Consider the following 22,283-nt stretch of genomic DNA (forward strand, 5'->3'; position numbering starts at 1 on the left):
GTCTCTAGCACTGCAACGCTTAAGCAATAAGGCACGAGGGGGTGTGGTTTATGGCCAACATTCCACAGCTAAGGGATGTTCTTCAGCGCAACGTGGAGTGCCTGGATACAGCCCTTAGCTGTGGTATATTGGCCATATACCACACCCCCTCGTGCCTTATTGCTTAAGCGTATATACCACACCCCCAAGGAGCCTTATTGCTATTATAAACTGGTTACCAATGTAATTAGAGCAGTAAAAAATAAAATGTTGTCAAAGCCGTGGTATACGGTCTGATATACCACAGCTGTCAGCCAAATCAGCGTTCAAATCACCCAGTTTATAAAGTGCCTTAGACCGCTGTGCCAATCGGGAGGCCCCCTCTTGTGTAAACATTTTAAAATTACATTTTAAAGACATTATCTTCACACATATTTTAGATGCTTTTCACTGACTGCCGCAACTCAATCAGCTAGGCCTATTGCGACCCACTCCGCCAAAATTGTGGGCTTCCCAAATAGGCATAGGCCTACGAGCATGTGATTTGAAACAATCCACAGCTATTTTGTCCAAGAGGGTAATGATCCTCGATTCCTCTGTGGCCAAGTCATGCTTTCTGATGTAGTATTTTTAATGATTTTATTTATTTCTGTATAGACATTTACTTTCCTATTGGACCCACCACTATGCCATTTCGCTCCTGTTCTATTGGTTTTCATATCAACTTTCTTTCATTGTGCAGAAGCCAAAGGCCCAATCTAAGTCATATTAACAACCCATCCTACTTGTTGCAGCTTTCAATTCCCCCTCTAAGTTTCTAACAAAGATTTTAATCTGTCACATATGGAACTGCTATCAGGTGCTGCTGTTTGAAATTGCGTTTTTCCAGGTGCTCTTTTAAGAATGGTGTTTGCCAACAATTGTTAGAAAACAGTTTTATTGGTTGCTTCATTACATGAGTTGCATGTTCTGTTAAGATGCATTACCATAATCTACATGTGATTACGTCATTCTGAGCACTGTGGGTGGATGCTCTAATGGACCCAATTCATATGGTTCTGGTAAATTTCTCAAATGGCTGGTCACGTTGTCTGTCCGGCGCCACATTTTCCTAAGAGAAACCCTGGAATGTGCCCACTCTGGTATTGGCACACACACACATACAGTAATGGTGCGCGAGTCAGCTGTTTGTTCACCCGCCCACAAATGCTAATAACCCACTTGCAACCGCCCAACTATGTGAAAATCTGAGGCCCTTACCTGGCTAATATAGCAAATGCCTATATTCTACCAGTGGTGTGTATTCATGGATGCCAAGAGAAGCCAGGCTTCCTCAAATGTACAGGAAAAAATAAAAGAATTGTCTTTCATAATTTTCCTTCATTTCGCAAGAGGCTGAATGTCTCACTGGAGAACGCATCGGAGTGAGTGAAACAGCGCCACAATGTCTCTTTTTTGCATCAGATAGATGGCCTACACAAAGTGACATTGTTGCCGCCCATCGCATTGAACGCAAGGGAAGCCAGCGAGCATTTGGCCTCCCATGATAAAAAAAATTGCCAATCAGCGTTGAGCTAAACTGAGTGAGCTCAACTGAATGGTCCAGCCGCACCAAAAAAAAAAGTGTAAAGGGAAGCCATTTTGGATTTAGCTTCATTCCAATCGCATCAAGAGCATACGTCATTGACAGAAACTCGCTGTGTTGTCGTCCTCCAGTGGCTAGCTAGTTAAAAATTGGACCTTTCCTAAATTAGCTATGGATGGAGATAGGGATTTGCACTTGTGGTTTTACTTAATTCTCTGTACCCTCCAATGATTATAAAGGTGATCATAATCCAACCATAAATTCATACATTGTGCCACTGGCCTGAGAGGATGGAAGTTCAATATGTAGCTAGATGTAGAAGGCTAATGTTAACTAGCTAACGTTGCCCACGAAAGGAAGTTAGAATAGCAAGCAAGCATTTTAGCCAGGTAGCCTAGGACAACAATTTAAGCATGTACTGTATGACAGTGATAAACCATTTTGTCAACATGAAAGAGGACGGCATTGGCGTTTCTTAACAAGTAGGATGAGTTATGTTTTTCCTTCTTGCACGAACCTGCATGTGCGCACACACACAAATCAGAACCATAGACAACCATGAACAGCCACGTCATCTTTGGATCACGTTGATTGGACTAAATAGTTTTTGGTATTTTTTTGTTGTCATGGTATTAGACTAAGCATAGGTGATTTGATGATGTTGAAATGGTGCTGGAATAGTGGAGGCAGCTTCTGTTTTCTACTTGCAGTAACTCTCTGTGGTCCTAAAATAATAGTTGTTTAGTGGTGCGAAAATGTTGGAAACATTAACTGGCTTGACCATGCTGTAGGTTATACCTTATTTACATAAGTATTTAGACATTTACTATGAGACTCGAAATTGAGCTCAGGTTCATCCTGTTTCTATTGATCATCCTTGATGTTTATACAACTTGATTGGATTCTACCTGGGTTAAATTCAATTGATTGGACATGATTTGGAAAGGCACTCACCTGTCTATATAAGGTCCCACAGTTGACAGTGCATGTCAGAGGAAAAACCAAGCCATGTGGTCAAAGCAATTGTCCGTAGAGCGCCGACACAGAGGCACAGATCTGGGGAAGGGTACCAAAACATTTCTGCAGCATTGAAGGTCTCCAAGTGAGCAGTGACCTCCATCATTCTTAAATGGAAGAAGTTTGGAAACATCAAGACTCTTCCTAGAGCTGGCCGCCCAGCCAAACTGAGCAATCGGGGGAGAAGGGCCTTGGTCAGGGACGTGACCAAGAACCTGATGGTCATTGAGAGCTCCTCTGTGGAGATGGGAGAACATTCCAGAAGCACAACCATCTCTGCAGCACTCCACCAACCAGGTCTTTATGGTAGAGTGGCCAGACGGAAGCCACTCCTCAGTAAAAAGCACATGACAGCCCACATTGAGTTTGCCAAAAGGCACCTAAAAGACTCTCAAACAATGAGAAACAAGATTCCCTGGTCTGATGAAACCAAGATTTTACTCTTTGGCCTGAATGTCATGTTTAAAGGAAACCTGGCACCATCCCTACAGTGAAGCATGGTGGCAGCATCCATGGTGGCAGCACCAGGGACTGGGAGCCTAGTCAGGATTGAGGGAAGATGAACAGAGCAAAGTGCAGGGAGATCCTTGATGAAAACCTGCTCCAGAGCGCTCAGGACCTCTGACTGGGGCGAATGTTCACCTTCCAACAGGACAACGACCCGAAGCACACAGCTAAGACAATGCAGGAGTGATTCGGAACAAGTCTCAATGTCCTTGAGTGGCCCAGCCAGACTTGAACCAGATCAAACATGTGTCATGGCCTTGCAGTCGGATACCAATTAGTTCTGGCAGTCAAGATGCTCTCACTGGTGCAGCTGTAGAACTTTGAGAATCTGCCAAATCTTTTCAGGCTCCTGAGGGGGAAGAGGCGTTGTGTTTTCAACATGACTGTTGGTGTGTGTGGACCAGGTTAATTCCTTATGTAACAGTATAGCTTCCGTCCCTCGACAACAGCCACCCTAGAAGCATCGTTACCTATCGCTCCACAAAAGCTGTGGCCCTTGCAGAGCAAGTGGAACAACTACTTCAAGGTCTCAGAGCAAGTGATGTCACCGATTGAAACGCTATTAGCAAGTACCACTGCGAACTAGGTAGTCATTATACATCGGTTACACTTAGTGATGTGATATTTCACTAACGGTATGTAAAAATGGATTTACTTACTTTGATAGGTTCACACCTTTGCCCACGAAGCAGCCAATCTTTTGGAGACGGTTTTGGTCAAAATGCTGTGTTTGCGCCAGCCGAAAATAGAGCTCTGGATGTGTAGCTAACTTAATAAAACAGTACTGCATTTCAAAAAACAGCGCGCTGCCATCTTACCCTTTTCATTTAACCACACCCTTTGAGCTATGACGCACGCCAATAAGATCATTTCTCTTCAGTTTAAACGGAAGTGAACAATGACCGAGTACAATTTCCACTTCAGCGTTTTTATTTTTGTTATGTAGACGTTCTTTAACACCATGTAACTCTAAATATTACTAATTTAACTGCACGGCATAACATACTTACCCCCAGGTGGTGTTTAATTCACGTTGGAGACAGGACTTGGTTAATATATGTTATCTAGGTAACGCTAGCTAGCAAGGAGCTAACAATGGCTAACTGTATGGTTTATCACACTCAAATAGCCTCCATTATGGAGGTGCTAGCGAATGCAGCCGTGGCAGAGATCTGTAAACTCGTAGACGATGACTATGCAGTGATCCGTTTGGAAATGTCTCAAAGCCAGAAAGAAAACAGGACATTGCGGAGGAAACTACAGCTACTGGACCTGAAGATGGCACGGGAGCGCGTCCTCGCCAGTCGTCCCAGTAGTGTCAAGATCCTCGACCGATACAGAGGAATGGCAAGAGGTACATTTAGCAGAACGCGGAGGCTGCAGGACCTGTGGCCCCATTCCCCTCTGCGCACCATAACCACATTATGGTTAACTGTTTTATTAACCACATTATGGTTAACCAGAATTGGGTCTTGGTCAGTTGTTGGATAATAGGCAACTTAGATATCTTGCACACATTTTATTTGTCACATACACATGGTTAGCAGATGTTAATGCGAGTGTAGCGAAATGTTTGTGCCTCTAGTTCCGACAGTGCAGTAATATCTAACAAGTAATCTAACAATTCTCCAACAACTACCTAATACACACATCTAAAGGGCTAAAATGAGAATATGTACATGAAAGTATATGGATAAGCGGCATATGCAAGGTGCAATAGATGTATACAGTATATACATGTGATATGAGTAATGTAAAATATGTAAACATGATTAAAGTTGCATTATTTAGAGTGGCATTGTATAAAGTGACTAGTGATTGGTTCTCAATGTAGGCAGCAGCCTCTCTGAGTTAGTGAATGCTGTTTAGCAGTCTGATGGCCTTGAGACACCAAAGACACAATATAATATTCTAACCAGATTTTCTGCATTTTCTATTTGATGCATGGAATATAATCAATTGACCTATAAATTGACCTATAAATAGTATGTCAAGAAGTTATGAGAAGTGTTACCTTACATCCTTGCCAATTCTAGACCGTGTCCACAGTGTACAATATAGCGTTGAGCATTGACAGTAGCTTACCTAACCACATCTTTTCCTCCAATCACTCTCTCAGGTGAAGGACATCTCACTGGAGGCCACAGGGGCTTTGTGAAGCCAGCGGTACACAATACATGGAGAGATGACCAACCAATCACTGTTGATGAGGGGAGTGGAACCTCAACCCAGCACGTTATCATGATAGAGGTTAGTGTAATAGTGTTGCATTAACAATAAGTTACTTTGTAAATCAAGTGTGTCCTGATTTTTTTTCTTCCAGAAATGCTCCCCTCAGCTATTCACTTGCTTACATCGTTCCATTTGATTTCAATCACTTTCTGACTGCACCCCTTTTGATTTGAACAGCACTTTCCATACACATTCAGGAGATAAAGGTGCTCAAAGTTGACCCATTTTGCATACCCCACCATACCATGGGACATCCATGTCTTTACTACTGGGGAAAAAATTACAGTTGAGTATAATATAATTTTAAAGCTTACAAGCAGGCTGGTAATTCAACTTAGACCCTAATTTACATAATTGGCGGTGTTTGTGTTGTGCCCACCATCAGTTGAGACACAGCCTACTCTTGAAAACATGGTGGGTGTCATTTGAATTATAGAAATATAATTCATAGAATTGACCTATCCATTCAGACCACTGCAATTTAGCTGGTACACCATTGACATTTTAATTAGAAGTTGCTACTACTATTTCAACGTAATTTCCTGTCCTAAAAAGGAAATGCACATTTAAGTTCCACCTCCGAAATATGACAAAGGCTACTTAATTAAAATGACAGGCTGGGGCACTAACAAAAAGGGCACTGTCGGTGTAGCTACCTAGCATGCTAAACTTATCTAGCTAGCTAATGTTATTTGTTGATGCTGTTTTGTATTTTTTTACTACACCATATTCAAAATATTAGCCAGCTGGCTCTATGTCTGGTTCTGGAGCTGGATTTGTCATAACATTTTATTTAGAGAAAACATTGCCACAGATGGAAACCACTGGCCTATCTTTGACTTCGTCATCGCCAAAGTTTTGGCATCTTCCATAAATTGTGGCCGCAAATCCGCTATAGAAATAGTTAGAAATAATAAGATGAGGCTCCGGTAATATGGATAACTATTGAAAGATAGCTGTTATGCATTTTTCTACATTGTTATGGACACGTTGCAACCTTTGGTAGCTAGGTACGCTACTGGTGGACTTCGGCTGCAGCTACAGCATAGCCAAGTCGGCTCGTGCTCATGGTTCTCACGGGAAGTGAAAGTATAGGCCACAATGACTTTGTTCATTGGCAAACTAGCTTGTGAACAAAATAATTTAAATAGCCAAGAAACACAAGGACAAAGTCTCACTTCAGTAGACTTTTGTTTCAAATAAATTACACCAACTATTATACCTGCGTGCAGCTTTTCTAAAAATGTATATTTCACTCAGCTCCAAACGTGGGCACAGCTTCCAGCCAGGAAGGGCGAGGTGGAATAGGCTATATAGCATTCGTAGTTCTTTGACTTTGTGCGGTTTAATTTACCAGCTATGAAACAAACCGTCGGAAGTACTTTGAAAACAGCTACTGCAGCATTTATTTTACTATAAATGTGATCATACTTTACTGTTATTCACAAACTGTTATTCACAAATGCAAGTGAAACGCTCGCACTGTTGAGCCATGGCCACCCGCCAACGTGGCTGGTGAAAGAGACATCTTACACGCCAAAGTCTACCCGCAGGTGGCGGGTGTTCATTTTAGGGCCAGCATGTAACTAACTATAAGTTGAATTTTAATTTCACGGGTGCCTTTTCATTATCTGGATAGACACTTGTGGTTTCTAGCTAACGTTACAACAATCAAAGCAGTATAGTGTAAAGTGAAGCAAAACTTTAGTGGCCAAAACCATTCATTTTGGGGTGACGGGTTTGCATAATGCTAGCATATCACACAATTCTACCATTTATAAAATGTTCAGATATATATGTATATTTAATATAGACACAATGCTGTTTGTCTCATCTCAGTGGTAAATGGGAATAATTTTGCAGCTGTTTCTGATTAATGAAAAATGCCATGCTGGTGGGTGGTAACATTCAAATAAAACCAGCCCTGAAATGAAACGTAGTTTGAAAAGCATTTGTATGTCATATCATAGGAAAACACACCGCATTCACACGGATTTGCACAAATTGGGCAGTTCAGATTTGTCACTACAAGCCCAAATATATCATACTTTGACTAAAACAGTTGACCTAAATCATTGTGCAAAATCATGGGTAAGCTATGGCCATCATCTTTCAGCTCAAAATTTTTTTTCTACTGGTGTGGGCATTTAAACTTCCAATTACTACCACAAGGATAGCTGACTGTCAATTCACAGTTTAATGTCAACTTAAGAATGTATATTCTGTTATCTATATTTCTATGATTTCAATAGGTTTCCTATGGATGATTCACAGTATAATATAAAACATCTGATATTCCCATTCAAGTCAACATTCTCTGATGTATGGACCGCCAACCATTTTTTTGATACCAATTGAAAGTTGAAATTGTATTCCCATTTTAGTGCATTTATCAGTCAAAACATGACACCCACCACCCTGTTTTCAAGAGCATGCTGTGCCTCAACTGTTGACTGGCACAACACAAACACCTCAGATGATGTAAAATAGTCTAAGCTACAACGTATGCAAGAAAAGTTGACTTTTTTAGATAATTGGTGTTAAAGGAAAATATTTCAATTTTTCAATATATAAAAAAAAATAGACAACCCTGTTTGTAAGCTTTTAAATTATATAAAACTGAACCGTTTATCTTTCCTAGTGATTAAGACATGGATGTCTCATGGTATGGTGGGGTATGCAAAATGGGGAAACTTTGGGCAAATGGAACAACCCATAGGGGAGCTTGTGAGACGTCCCTACAACATTGTTGTCATTGTTGTCTTTTGACCAATCACATCTTTTCACATCAGATCTTTTTCCTAGCTGATCTCATTGTTCAAAAGACCAATTAGTATGAAAAAAAGATTTTGGGCTGCTGTCTAAACGCAGCCTTCTTGTGTCAGTCTGCAGATGCAGAGGCTGCAGGTCCTGGGGTTAAGCAGGAGAGGTCTGAAGGAAATGAGCTACAACACAGCAGAGACATCCAGACTGGAGCAGCGGCTGGAGTAGCACCCCCTGTAGCCACGGAGGACTCTACCACCGCCCCAGCGCAGCCCAGGACGAGACGCAGCATCACGGAGGTCAGTGGAACGCTGAACGCCGTCTTCAAGTCAGAGACCGACACAGAGACTTTAACTGTAACACAAAGGCTTTTGCACACAGGATCTGACCACAGATCAGACCCAGAGAGACTGGGGCCACTGGGCTGTACTGCTCCCGGCTCAGAGTATTTACTTTACGGTAACCACTCAGGTGACGTGTTAGAGACTGGCAATGATCCGTCTTGTTCTTACGCTACAGGGATGGACCCTGGCAACATGCCCTTAGGTTTAGAGACACACACTGATCTGTCTACAGGGGACTGGAACCAGTACAGTAGTAGTGTATACTCTGAAGGGTGCGTAAAGGGTCTGGTTGTAGATAAAGTGACTGTGAAAGTGGAGGGCGATGTTCCTCCCACATGGAATGCAGATAGTCACCTAGGAGACGGACACTCACAGGGCAGAGACTTCTTAGATAACAGGGAAAGCTTAGAGACAAATCCAAATGTCGTGACTCACTCCCCTTTACACGCATTCAGCGGTCACGACCCAGTGTCCACATCGATGGGGCCTTCTGATTCAAACAACCGTGTCCGTTTCGATGAGATATTGAACTCAAACGACAGGGCTAGAGCCCAGGCTCCGGGAGGGGGAGCAACATCAGGCAATACTAAAGATAAACAGTTCCTCTACAAGTTCTGTAACAAAGACTTCAGCTGCACCCAGAAGTCAGAGATCCATCAGAGGGTCCACACAGAGGATAAATCTTTCATCTGTACCCAGTGTCACATGCGCTTCGCCCAAGCTGGCACCCTGAAGAGACACCAGAGGGTCCACACAGGGGAGAAACCCTTCAAATGTACCCAGTGTCACATGCGCTTCGCCCAGGCTGGTGACCTGAAGAGGCACCAGAGGGTCCACACAGGGGAGAAACCCTTTAGGTGCCCCCAGTGTGAGAAGAGGTTCTCCCGCCAGGACCAGCTGAAGATGCACCTGAAGATCCACATGGAAGAAAGGCCGTTTGCATAGCTACCTCAGGGTACACCGGCAGAAAAAACATTCCACTCTATAACATAGAACAGGGGTAGGCAACCCTGGTCCTGGAGTGCTACAGGCACTTAATTTTTTGATTTAACTGACCTTGAAGACCAGGTGTGTTGAATTTAGGCAGTCACTGAACTGATCAATTAGCTTAGTTGGTCAGGTGTGGTGCCTAGTTGTAACAACCCTGACAAAGATCATAACCATTTCTACTTGATACTGTAGCTTCTGACGTTTAGATCAAAACCTGCATTAAAGATAAAGCTGAATTTTCATTGTTGTCAACAGAACATATCCACAGATGCATTTGGAATAACAAGACTAACAGATGTTACTGTTGAATATTCCTTAGTAGAATATTGCATCCAAACATTGTGTGATTTCTAAGGCATATATAAGCCTTAAAAGTCTGTTACATGTTGTGTTTGTACTGTGTATGATGTTTCATTACTTCCATTTAACTACTTCTATTTTTTTCCCAAGACACTTTTAATGAGAAAATTCATGTTGACTTTTTTGTTGAGACGTGTATGTGTGGTTTTCATATGGTGCATTTAACACTTGTTTATGTTTAGCCCTTTAGACTCGTACCTGTATACGGGTTGAAAGTGGCAGATTTGGGCACTGATAAGCACCTATTGTAACGACAGTGGCTGTACAGTAACATGCTATAAATGACGTCAGTGCTCAGGCTCTGTATGGGTTTTGACTGACAGCTGTTCTGAACTTGAGCACAACACGTGACAAGTTGCACCCATCCCTCCCACTAATTGGGAAACTTTTTGTTGTCTGAATGAAGGAAATGCAGTGAATTAAGAGGACTCTATGTATTTTGAAAGATGAGATGTTAAGGATTATAATAAATACAGCTTTGACGTCATACAAGCAAGCCAAACACTCATAAGTCCAAATGTGCACTTCACATTTCCATACCATAAAACTCATGTCATGTACACAGTGTCAAAACATTAGGAACACTCTGTCCATGACAGACTGACCAGATGAATCCAGGTGAAAGCCATGATTCCTTATTGATGTCACTTGTTAAATCTACTTCAGTCAGTGTAGATGAATGGGAGGAGACGGGTTAACCTGTCTAGCCCCGGGGTGCCGCTAGCGGCACTCCTCCCACATTCCACTGAAAAGTCAGAGCGCGAAATTCAATTATTTTTTTTTTTTTTTATATTTCACTTTCACACATTAACAAGTCCAATACAGCTAATGAAAGACACAGATCGTGTGAATCCAGCCAACATGTCCGATTTTTAAAATGTTTTACAGGGAAGACACTATGTAAATCTATTAGGTAAACACCTTAGCAAAAGACACCATCTTTTCTTTGTCCACCAACACCACTAGCTATCACCAATTCGGCTAAACTAAGATATTGATAGCCACTAACCAAGAAAAAATCTCATCAGATGACAGTCTGATAACATATTTATGGTATAGGATAGGTTTTGTTAGAAAAATGTGCATATTTCAGGTAGATATCATAGTTTACAATTGCACCCACCGTCACAAATCGACTAGAATAAATACATAGAGCAACGTGTATTACCTAATTACTAATCATCAAACATTTCGTAAAAATACACAGCATACACTAATCGAAAGACACAGATCCTGTGAATACAGACAATATTTCAGATTTTCTAAGTGTCTTAACAGCGAAAACACAATAAATCGTTATATTAGCATACCACATGTGCAAACATTACCAGAGCATTGATTCTAGCCAAAGAGAGCGATAACGTCAACATCGCCAAAATCTATTAATTTTTTCACTAACCTTCTCAGAATTCTTCAGATGACACTCCTGTAACATCATATTCCAACATACATATAGAGTTTGTTCGAAAATGTGCATATTTAGCCACCAAAATCATGGTTGGACAATGACAAAATTTGCCCAGCTGGTCAGAAAATGTCGTGCGCCATATTAGACAGTGATCTAGTCGTATACATAAATACTCATAAACGTGACTAAAAAATATAGGGTGGACAGCGATTGATAGACAATTTAATTCTTAATACAATCGCTGATTTACATTTTTTAAATTATCCTTACTTTTCAATACAGTTTGCGCCAAGCGAAGCTACGTCTAACAAAATGGCGTCATAAGCGATTAACATTTTTCGACAGAAACACGATTTATCATAATAAATTGTTCCTACTTTGAGCTGTTCTTCCATCAGAATCTTGGGCAAAGAATCCTTTCTTGGGTCTAATCTTCTTTTGGTCGAAAGCTGTCCTCTTGCCATGTGGAAATGCCCACTGCGTTCGGCATGAACTGGAAACGTGCCCGGCGCTTCAAAGTGTCTCAGAAATAAATGTCCCAAAATCGCACTAAACGGATATAAATTGCTATAAAACGGTTTAAATTAACTACCTTATGATGTCTTTAACACCTATTACAAGTAAAAACATGACTGGAGAAATATTACTGGCTACACTAATGCTTGGAAAAAGAGCAGGTCGGTGTCCACCGCGCGTCCGGCGCAGCTGGAAAAGAGTTACTACCTACACGTTGATATGCTTTATAGAGGCTGTGATTGCGCAATCGAAGCCATTCAAAGCGTCATCACGTAAAGACATCCAGGGGAAGACGTAAGCAGTGTCTGTATCCTCATAGCATTCACGGGGACCTTTAAACTGACTCCAGATCAGGGGCCAAGATGTGTGAAATCTGACTCCATGTCAGGGAGATTGCTGTAGAATGAGTTCTGTTCCACTCAGACAAAATTTCAACGGCTATAGAAACTAGAGACTGTTTTCTATCCAATAATAATAATAATATGCATATTGTACGAGCAAGAATTGAGTAGGAAGCCGTTTAAAAATTACACGATTTCCAGAAAAAGTGACAACAGCACCCCCTATCCTAAAGAGGTTAATTAAAGAAGTATTTTTAAGCCTTGAGAAGTGGATTATGTTTGTGTGTCATTCAGAAGGTGAATAGGCAAGGCAAAATATTAAAATACCTTTGAACAGTGTTTGGTAGGTGCCAGGCGCACGGGTTTGAGTGTGTCAAGAACTGCAACGCTGCTGGGTTTTTCACGCTCAACAGTTTCCCTTGTGTATCAAGAATGGTCCACCACCCAAAGGAGATCCAACCAACTTAACGCAACTGTGGGAAGCATTGCAGTCAACATGGGCCAACATCCCTGTGGAACGCTTTCGACACCTTGTAGAGTCCATACCCGACGAATTGAGGCTGTTCTGAGGGCAAAAGGGGGTGCCACTCAACAGTAGGAAGGTGTTCCTAATGTTTTGTACACTGTTTACAGTGTCAATGTTTATGATCCCTATGTTTGATGTACAGTTACAAGATGACATGGTGTCAGAAGCTGTTCTGAACAAAATGAGTGTGTCTATTAGCCACGGAGCATGCACCTGAATGCACTCATGACTCCGTTCTATGCTCACCAAAATTACGATCTGTTTCTCTGAATTGTTTTGTGAAAGCCTAACACTGTAATATCATATTTTATAACTTAGCTAATCATGTTGGCAATAAAACAAGCTTTCAAATGATGCCCACCTCACCCAGGTTGCCATTTAAAATGGTCCGTTTTTGGATTGCGACAAGTGTGCTTGCTGCAGTTCCTCAACGGCACAGCTAGGAGAGCAACAAAAAAGCACCTTGTAGTTGGAGACTGTTCTTTGAGTCATAAAAGTGCATTGAAATTACGTAGGAACTGTGCACACTTTTGAGTGGTGTGTGTCCACTTGGAGTCAGCAGTTAGACCTCTCACTCAAACCCTTGTCATTTTTCTGTCTTATGTTGCACATACCCCACATTTTCCAGGAATATTCTTGTCATGTTACTGAATGAATCAAGAGTATTTTCTGATTTTGTTATCAACAAATGCGGTGAAAAGTACAGTAAATGTAAAATGCACATCAAGTCAACAGTGTGATGTTGCGATTCAATATTGTGTTAGGTGAACTGTTGTGTCCTCTACTTTGGACGCAACAGTTTCCATAATCTCAAAACTGTTCCCTTTCAATTGCTACCATGCTTATGCATTTCATACTTCTTCTGTAAGAAACATTTCAATTTAGCCCTATCATTATCCAGTGCCTTCAGAAAGTATTCATACCCCTTGACTTATTCCACATTTTGTTGTTACAGCTTGAATTCAAAATATTTATTTTTCTCACCCATCTACACACAATACCCCATAATGACAAAGTGAAAACAACATGTTTTCCAAAATGTTAGCAAATGTATTAAAAATTAAATACAGACATAACTAATTTACATAAGTATTCACACCCCTGAGTCAATACTTTGTAAAGCAAGCACCTTTGGCAGCGATTACAGCTTTGAGTCTTTCTGGGTCATTTTCTAAGAGATTTACACAACTGGATTGTGCAACATTTGCCCATTTGTTTTTATTATTTGAAGCTCCGTCAAATTGGTTGTTGATCATTGCTAGACAAGCATTTTCAGGTTTTGCCGTAGATTTACAAAACTGTAACTCGGGCACTCTGGAACATTCACTGTTTTTTTTGGTAAGGAACTCCAGTGTAGATTTGGCATTATGCTTTAGGTTGTTGTCCTGTTGAAAGGTGAATTAATCTCCCAGTATCTGGTGGAAACTAGGCACTTGCCTGTGCTAAGCTCTGTTCTGTTTCTTTTTTATCCTGAAAAACTCCCCAGTCCTTAGTGATGACAAGCATACCGACAACATGATGCAGCCACCACTATCCTTGAAAATATAGAGAGTGGTACTTAGTAATGTGTTGTACTGGATTTGCCCCAAACATAACACTTTGATTCAGGACAAACAAATAATTGCATTGCCACATTTTTTGCAGTATTACTTTGGTGCCTTGTTGCAAACAGGATTCATGTTTTGGAATACTTTTTATTCTTTACAGGCTTCCTTTTCACTCTGTAAATTATGTTAGTACTGTGGAGTAACTACAATGTTGTTCATCCATCCTCAGTTTTCTCCTATCACAGCTATTAAACTCCATTTTTAAAGGCACCATTGGCCTCATGGTGAAATCCCTGAGAGGTTTCCTTCCTCTCCAGAAACTGAGTTAGGAAGGACTCCTGTATATGGGTGTATTTATACACCATCCAAAGTGTAATTTAATAAATTCACCATGTTCAAAAGGATATTCAATGTCTGCTTCTTTTTGTTTTACCCATCTACCAATAGGTGCCCTTATTTGAGAGTCATTGGAAAAACTGTGGGGTACTGAGAGTTAAAAAATCATGTTTAACACTATTACATACAGAGTCCATGCATCTTATTATGTGACTTGTTAATTAAGCAAATGTTCACTCATTAACTTATTTAGGCTTGCCATAACAAAGTGGTTCAATACTTATTTACTCAAGACATTTCAGCTTTTCATTTTTATACATTTTGTAAGAATTTCTAAAAACATAATTCCACTTTGACATTATGGGGTATTTGTATGTAGGCCAGTGACAAAAAAAATCTACATTTGATACATTTTGCATTCAGGCTGTAATACAACAAATTGTGGAAAATGACTACTTTCTGGAGTCTCTGTAGGCCGTGTAAAGGGTTAATAAACACAAAATGGGACTTTTCATTGACACTCCCTTTAGTAAACGTCTCATCACACCCTATGCTGCAAACACTGACAGTACTTTATAATCAATAAACACTTAGTAAATATACCTACACATTCCCACACACTAACAAACATCTACTGCACACGTCAAAATAGTTTAGTCAGGTTTGTCTGATGACTTTTGACTTATATTTACCCACAACATCATATTTATGTCCACCATGATGGGTTTAACAACAATGAAGTCATTCTGTAACTACAGTACAGGACTTAAACGTAGTGGGGATGGGTAAACACTCCATGTTGAAAGTGTGTTTATTATCTGTGTGTACGTACCTGAGGGAGTGTATGTCTGTGTAATCTGTATCACCTCTCTCTTCCAGGAGGAGGGTCCAGAGGTGTTGCTGGTAAAGGAGGAGGGGTGTGAGGAGGGTCTGGGGAACCCTGAGGGGACCATGGTCATAGAGGACAACCAGACTACACCTCCTCCTGAACCCACAGAGGAATCAGCTGAGCAGCACAGGACCACACACAGTCTCCCTGAGGTGAGCCCACTGTAAACTACTGTCTGTATGGTATTCGGTCAGGGCCTGTATCCACAAAGTGTCTCAGAGGAGGAGAGCTGTGGTACCATGCCTTTGCCCAATCAGAAGATGCTCCATAGCAGGGTGCTCATATCAGATGTCTTGATCCAACATCCTCTCACTTTGTATCTCTTACAGTCAGTAGACATGGAGGATGGGAAGCCTGATCTGCTGCTGGTCAAAGAGGAGACAATAGAAGATGGACCAGAGAGCATTGATCAGCTGAGTGGACTAAAGATGCGGGAGCAAGGTAAGGGAGAAATACATATAGCCTTCATACAGTAATAGATCTTCAATGGGAATAGTGATGTGTCTAGCTATAGTTTTTTTCTTCATTTTCTTCATTCAAATGTTTTTATCGATACAACTTGTTTACATACAAAACCACACATTATAATGTATGAACTTAACCAGGTAATTGACAACAACAAAAAATCCAAATGTAGAGTTCTCTTCCATGTTTGTAAAATCTATTTTCTAACCTCTTTCTGTAGGTAGTTGGCTAGAGGCTAACAGAGGAGACTGGGCAGCCATCTTGGATCCCCAGACCCAGACGGGTGCAGCCAAGGGCCCGGGGGATGACATCCCCGAGCAGGCCAGGATCAGAGGCGACATAGTGGAGGTCAGTGGATGGGACAGCGTCCTCAACTCTGGGCTGGGGTACAACACTGTTAACCACATCCAGAAACACAAAACACCCAGAACACAAAACAACAACCAAACTGACAACAGACTGGATAAGGTGTAGATTTGAGGTGTGTCTGTATGCGTGGGGAGAGAACAGACACTGCTAGCGATGCTCTGTCCTGAACCCAAACATTATACTTAATTCTTGAACCAACACATATGGACATTATTTATATGTATTTATTTATAATAAACTCCAATGGCTCCATATTATTAGGTACTTGAATCACAGTGTTAGAGATGGGCTAGACTGTGGTTAACATTTAATAATTTCATGTCATGTTTTTCTGTGTACAGCAAAGAGCTTCTTACATAAACCTTTATGTTATTCTGTACAATTTGTGTTTACAGTCTGCAGTCCATGAGGACCTGCTGATGTCCAGTGTTGCTGGCGGGAGAGACTTGACCTCTGAAGCAGCTGGTCACAAACCCTGGCCCCGGATCAGAACCATGGATCAGGAGCCGTTGCTCTTCCTTCCCGAGTCGGTACAAGGATCGAACCACAAGGGACAGAGACTCCACCACCACACAGACCACAACCAGTGGACAGGTGGACTGAACAACCTCAGTCCTGGTGGTCATCAGAGAGACAGAGGCTCCAGTCAGGGATCCATTCTGCAGCCCAGACCATTCTCTTCACAGTCTCAGTGCAAGGATGAAGCAGGGCCTGGGGCTGATAGAGATAGGCCCTCCTGTTCCTATGATACAAACACCACAGTATCCATGATGAACAGAGCAGGTCACCCTGAGCTTCAGCCTTCACAGAGAGTGGTGGGCGACCCCCCTAGTGGTAGTCTATCAGCAGGTCTGTCTTCTCCTTCAGGGTCTTGTCTAATGCCTGGTGATTGGGTTCATAGAAAGCCTGGACCTGGGTCTAGCTTTCCTCAGTTACCTCATGGTTACCCCACTAATACAGACAGGGTCAGAATGGGTGTTCATCACAAGAGGTACCTAGCCTATAACACAGCACACAATCCCAACAACACCCAAACAATGGCTAGAGGTCAAGGTAGGAGCTCAAAGACTAACCCCCTGAGGGTGGTGGCTCCTGGTTCTACCTCCTCTGGTGTCATTGGGTCACAATGTGGGAGGCCGAGCATTAGGACAGACGCTGACAAGCCGTATGCCTGCCCCACGTGTGGGAAGCGTTTTGCTAAGGTGAACTACGTGAAGCAGCACCAGACCGTTCACACCAAGGAGAGGCCCTTCATGTGTAAGCTGTGTTACAAGAGCTTTTCCTTCCTTAGTAACCTCATCAGACATAGGAGTGTCCACAATGGGGAGAAATCATAGCTTGAGATGTAGGCTACATAGGGGATGTCTGGGACCCATTCTTCAGCTGAAATATTCCAGTTATCATGTGAAGTGTCCTGGGGTAAGAGTTTTTTGGGGATTACTAATTCCTTCAGTTGAGCATCTGGGTACACTCACATGATACAGACTTGTTTGGTGTGCTGGCGTTGTAAAAAACGTTGTAATTGAAGTGTAACACTATCGATTTGTACGTAAACTCACTCTAGGCTATCTACTCCAATTTAATGACTGGTGTCAGTAAACGTTGGCAAAAAAACGACATTAAATTGTTGCCTACAGCACAGTTACAGTCACCAACGCTCTAGATAACATGAAAACAGCCTAACCAGCTCTGTTATGGCAAAATAAAATGGTCCGAGTGAGGTGTTCTCTTATTTGTTTCTGGAAGTAGCTAGCAAGCTAGCCAACTTCAGCCAGTTAGCATGGGTGCTTGACTGCCGTTATGTCAGAACGCACGGATCAACTCTACTCCTCTGCCAGTGTCCAGTGTGCGCTCTGAATTTACGAACGGACAATTTGCCAATGCTCTGAATTTACGTACGAAAACACCCTATATTCACCCTCTGAATTTGGTTTTTCCTATGTTATCTTCATAAATATATAGTCCCTCGTTTTTATAACACTCCTAGTCTGGGTACCAGTCTTTTTAGCTAACTTTCCACTCCATGTCATTGCCAAAGATACTGGCCTTTCTGACGTTTCAACAAATCAGGATCAACTCCTCTGTTAACCTCTAACATAAATATTTCCCACGACATGTGGAGCCTCAAATAGAAATATAACAACGTCAAAATCTAAAATGTTGTGGTTCGCTATGCAAGAGGCTTTGTGGTTAAAAAAATCAATATGTATTTAGTTTGAATCTAGATTTGAGCTAACAACTTGGCAGACTGGTTACGTATGGACAAACAAAGAACGATTGCTTAGCAACCGGATACCAACGTGTTCTGTGGGGGGGGTGGGGGGGGGGGGTCGACAGTTCCAATATTTAGATAATATTTGTGATTGGAGGATAGCTGTGCGGTTTATCTAATCAGGATCCACTCATCTGTTAACCTCCAGCTCATGATAGAATTTTCATATCTGAAAATGGCAGGAGTGGAATGTGAGCTAAAGAGACTGGTACTCGGGCTATAACACCCCCCCCCCCCCCAAAAAAAAACATTATTTGGCATAGTCAGGTGGTACATGTTCCTTTATGTGCTATAATTAGGTGATCAAATCTGTTGATAAATGAGAATTCATGTTGTCCTTTTGATGTGTTGATTTTGATTAGCTTGTTTATCATTTAGAATTAAAATGACCTTAGTCTCCGTGGCTTCCTTCTAACCTCTAGGTTTCTGTCCTTGCCACAGATGGGATCTAGCCAGTCATTTGTTTTAGGTCAATTACTGACTGCTCTGAGCTTGGAAAGGGTTTCCACTATATTCCACTGCCACAAAGTAAAGATTGCCTATATCGTGAAAGTTCATGAAAACAAAAATGTACTTTTTGGTCTTTAAGGTTCGAGTTAGGCATAAGGTTAGCAGTGTGGTTGCCTCTTTTAGAATCCAAGAGTGAAATACTTACGCACTGGTCTCTAACATGTAGGCTCAGCATTCATGAACAGTCCCATTACAAGTCAGAATGTTGAACAAACTTCATTTCAACTGACTTTACCTGTTGTCCGCTGATTTTGTCCATATGTCGGAGGTAGTAATCTGATTCAAAATATCCACAGGGAAGTATTAGTATTATCAACCTGACATTCTGTACGCTGGTCTTTATATCGGTTTGTATTTCCAGTTTTTATTTTCAATACTGATGCAATTCACACTTGACAAACACTTGCACAATATGGGTAACCCTAACCGAACCATAGACCGAACAGCAAACACTTCCAGATGATTGAGAGGAAAGGTGCTCCGGTTGACTACATTCGGCTATTGTTTACATATTGTGCATCACGTGCAATGCACCAAGAGATTGTAAATACAAGTGATAGAACCTACCGGCACCGCAAAAAGTCGGGTCAACAACACTTTCCTGTGTATACCCTATCCACTTCCAGCTACCGTAAAGGACCAACAGCATGTACAACTAAAGTAAGTGTAAATATAATTTTATTTAACATTCTGGCTTGTATAGATAAACATTTTGTAATTTCCAAGGTCTTTTTTCTGGAAATGTGAAGAGTGGTGCCGGGACAGTTCTGGGAACCCGTTACCGGTGTTAATCCCTGGTAAACGATAGGCATGTTCTCTGCTACCCACTTTGTTTCAATTATTATTTGGGGTATAGGGGAGAGTCACTTGTTTTTTTTCAGGCATTCGGGGTGGGTCGGGCAAAAATATATTTTACTGAAGGGAGGGCCATCCATTTTCATTTGAGGTCAGATTTTCTCCAGGTAAATCTCATTTATAAATAACGTACAGTCCCTAATGTTAAAAGAATAAGCAACCCATTCACTCCAGTAGGTGCCATGAAATCATAACAATACAGAAGCACAACCATTTCATTTCCAAAATGAAATGAACAAATCAGCTATTATGCCTACTTCCCATTGCAAAAATGTTTTATCGTGTTCATCACATTAACAGGTGATCTAAAGTTTAAATACAACAATGTTTCACAGCCATTATTTTAAGAGATGGCTAACAGATTCAATGGTGACAAAAGCAAAGTTTGAAGGACACAATTATTATTTAAATTAAAAATCATTATTTATAACCTTGTCAACATCTTGACTATATTTCCTATTCATTTTGCAACTCATTTCATGTATGTTTTCATGGAAAACAAGGACATTTCTAAGTGACACCAAACTTTTGAACGGTAGTGTATATACTGTATTCTATACTATCTATTGCATCTTAGCCTATGCACTCTGATATTGCTCATCCATATATTTATTTATTCTTATTCCATTCCTTTACTTAGATTTGTGTGTATAGGTATTTGTTGTAGAATTGTTAGATATTACTTGTTAGATATTTCTGCAGTCGGAACGAGAAGCACAAGTATTTCGCTACACTCGCAATATCATCTGATAACCATGTGCATATGACCCATACATTTTATATTATTTGATTTGCACAGGGGATATCTGGGAACCTTTCTTTCTCTGACATATTATAGTTATCATGTGAAGTGTCTTGGGATAAGAGGGTAATTAACCACATACTCCTCATTAACCCTTTGTTAACTTGTCATTTGAAACAGGCTTGAGTAAATGTTTTTAGAGAGACAGTAAACTTTGACTACAACAAGGACAGTTGAATACTTACCTTACTGAGGTGATGTAAATGGAATAGTCAGTCTTGGGTCATTCCATCTGATTTCAATCACTTTTTAACTGCACCCCTTTTGATTTTAATGAAGCTTTCCATAAATATTTGCCCATGGTAGAAAGAAGTGGTCAGAAAGTTACTTTTTGGACCTGAGTGCCAAAACATTCAGGAGATGTTGACCCATTTTGCATACCCCACCATACCATGAGACATCCATGTCTTAATCACTGGAAAAGATAAACGGCTGAGTTTGATATCATTTAAAAGCTTACAAACAGGGTTGTCAAACTATTTAGTCATTTATTGAAAACATTTTTTTATACAAATTATGAACTTTTTTTCTCCTTTATCGTCAATTACCTAAAAACTCTTAAACTCTTTTTTTTTCACCCAACTTTTAATCTAAATCCAATGACATTGTTGATTTCACACTGAATTCAGTTTAGTTGACAAATCAACCAAATGTAAATCAAAACTATCAGATGTCAGTTGAACTGACATCTGTGCCCAGTGGGGGATGTCTCATGGTATGGTGGGGTATGCAAAATGGATCAACTTTAAGCACCTCTATCTCCTAAATGTTTTGGCAATCAGGTCCAAAAAGTCCCTTTCTGACCTCTACCATGTGTAAATATGTATAGAAAGTTTGCGTCGATTCAAAAAGTAATTGAAATCAAATGGAACGACCCTCCACTCTTTTCTACTCTATTCTTGCTAACACACTGTTATTTCCAAACAAATCTGCACTCGGCTTGAAAGATACTGATCATAGGAGATTTTATGTGAATGTAATAAGCAGTACCTATTGAATTTACTGACAGCTTCTTTGTTGAGGAAAAATTGACTTACTATGACTGAACTATGTGGTTGTCCTACCTAGCTATCTTAAGATGAATGCACTAACTGTAAGTCTCTCTGGATAAGATTGTCTGCTAAATGACTCAAATCTACCTTATTTCAAAGAACATATCCATTTCATTTAACCACACCCTCTGAGCTATGATGCCAACCAATAAGGTCCTTTCTCTTCAGTGTAAAGGGGCGCACCGTTTGGTGTGATGCAGACCCGGTGGAGAACCCAAGACTGACGTGACCCTGTCGGTACTTTAGAGTTCTGATACAGAGTTATTACCTGATAAAGTGATGTTAGGAGATGTAAGTTATCCGGTGAGAGCTTTTGTTCTGAACCCCCTACATTGGGACAAATGTGTGTGTGTCAATTGTTGGGGTGCCCATGTTGCTGGGGATCAGAAATGTTGTGTGCGAGTGAGACAGGTTGAGGTTGCCAGGTATAGAGCAGCGCAGAAAGTGTCATATGCTGAGGCAGTGAGGAAAGTAGAGGATGGACAGCTAAGGGTGAAGGAGCCTGAGAGGATCCCTGTGAGTAGTAAGCCAGTACAGAGTGACCCGAATAGTTTGTACTTTAGTAAGGTTGGCTTCTTGGTGGTAATTGCTATGGTCAATTATTGTACCGCAAAGACG

General features: G+C 41.0%; 1 protein-coding gene across 1 annotated transcript; it reads left to right on the forward strand.

Moving 5' to 3' along the window:
- The first annotated feature begins 125 nt into the window (after window positions 1-125).
- On the forward strand, window positions 126-18,857 carry LOC129841157 (uncharacterized). Its single transcript, XM_055909296.1, has 7 exons — window positions 126-4,442; window positions 5,208-5,338; window positions 8,206-8,382; window positions 15,331-15,492; window positions 15,670-15,781; window positions 16,026-16,153; window positions 16,570-18,857. The coding sequence occupies exons 1-7, from the start codon at window positions 4,184-4,186 to the stop codon at window positions 17,509-17,511; spliced, it is 1,911 nt and encodes a 636-aa protein (XP_055765271.1). The 5' UTR covers window positions 126-4,183; the 3' UTR covers window positions 17,512-18,857.
- The last annotated feature ends 3,426 nt before the right edge of the window (window positions 18,858-22,283 follow it).

The sequence above is a fragment of the Salvelinus fontinalis genome, chromosome 42, assembly GCF_029448725.1.
Source record: "Salvelinus fontinalis isolate EN_2023a chromosome 42, ASM2944872v1, whole genome shotgun sequence".
In the NCBI taxonomy this organism is placed as follows: domain Eukaryota; kingdom Metazoa; phylum Chordata; class Actinopteri; order Salmoniformes; family Salmonidae; genus Salvelinus; species Salvelinus fontinalis.

Bases quoted from the DNA above. Each gene is read 5' to 3' on its own strand.
- LOC129841157 (XM_055909296.1), top strand. From the start codon at position 4,184: ATGGCTAACTGTATGGTTTATCACACTCAAATAGCCTCCATTATGGAG. The intron at 4,443-5,207 runs GTACATTTAGCA...TCACTCTCTCAG, and splicing joins ATACAGAGGAATGGCAAGAG to GTGAAGGACATCTCACTGGA. The intron at 5,339-8,205 runs GTTAGTGTAATA...TTCTTGTGTCAG, and splicing joins AGCACGTTATCATGATAGAG to TCTGCAGATGCAGAGGCTGC.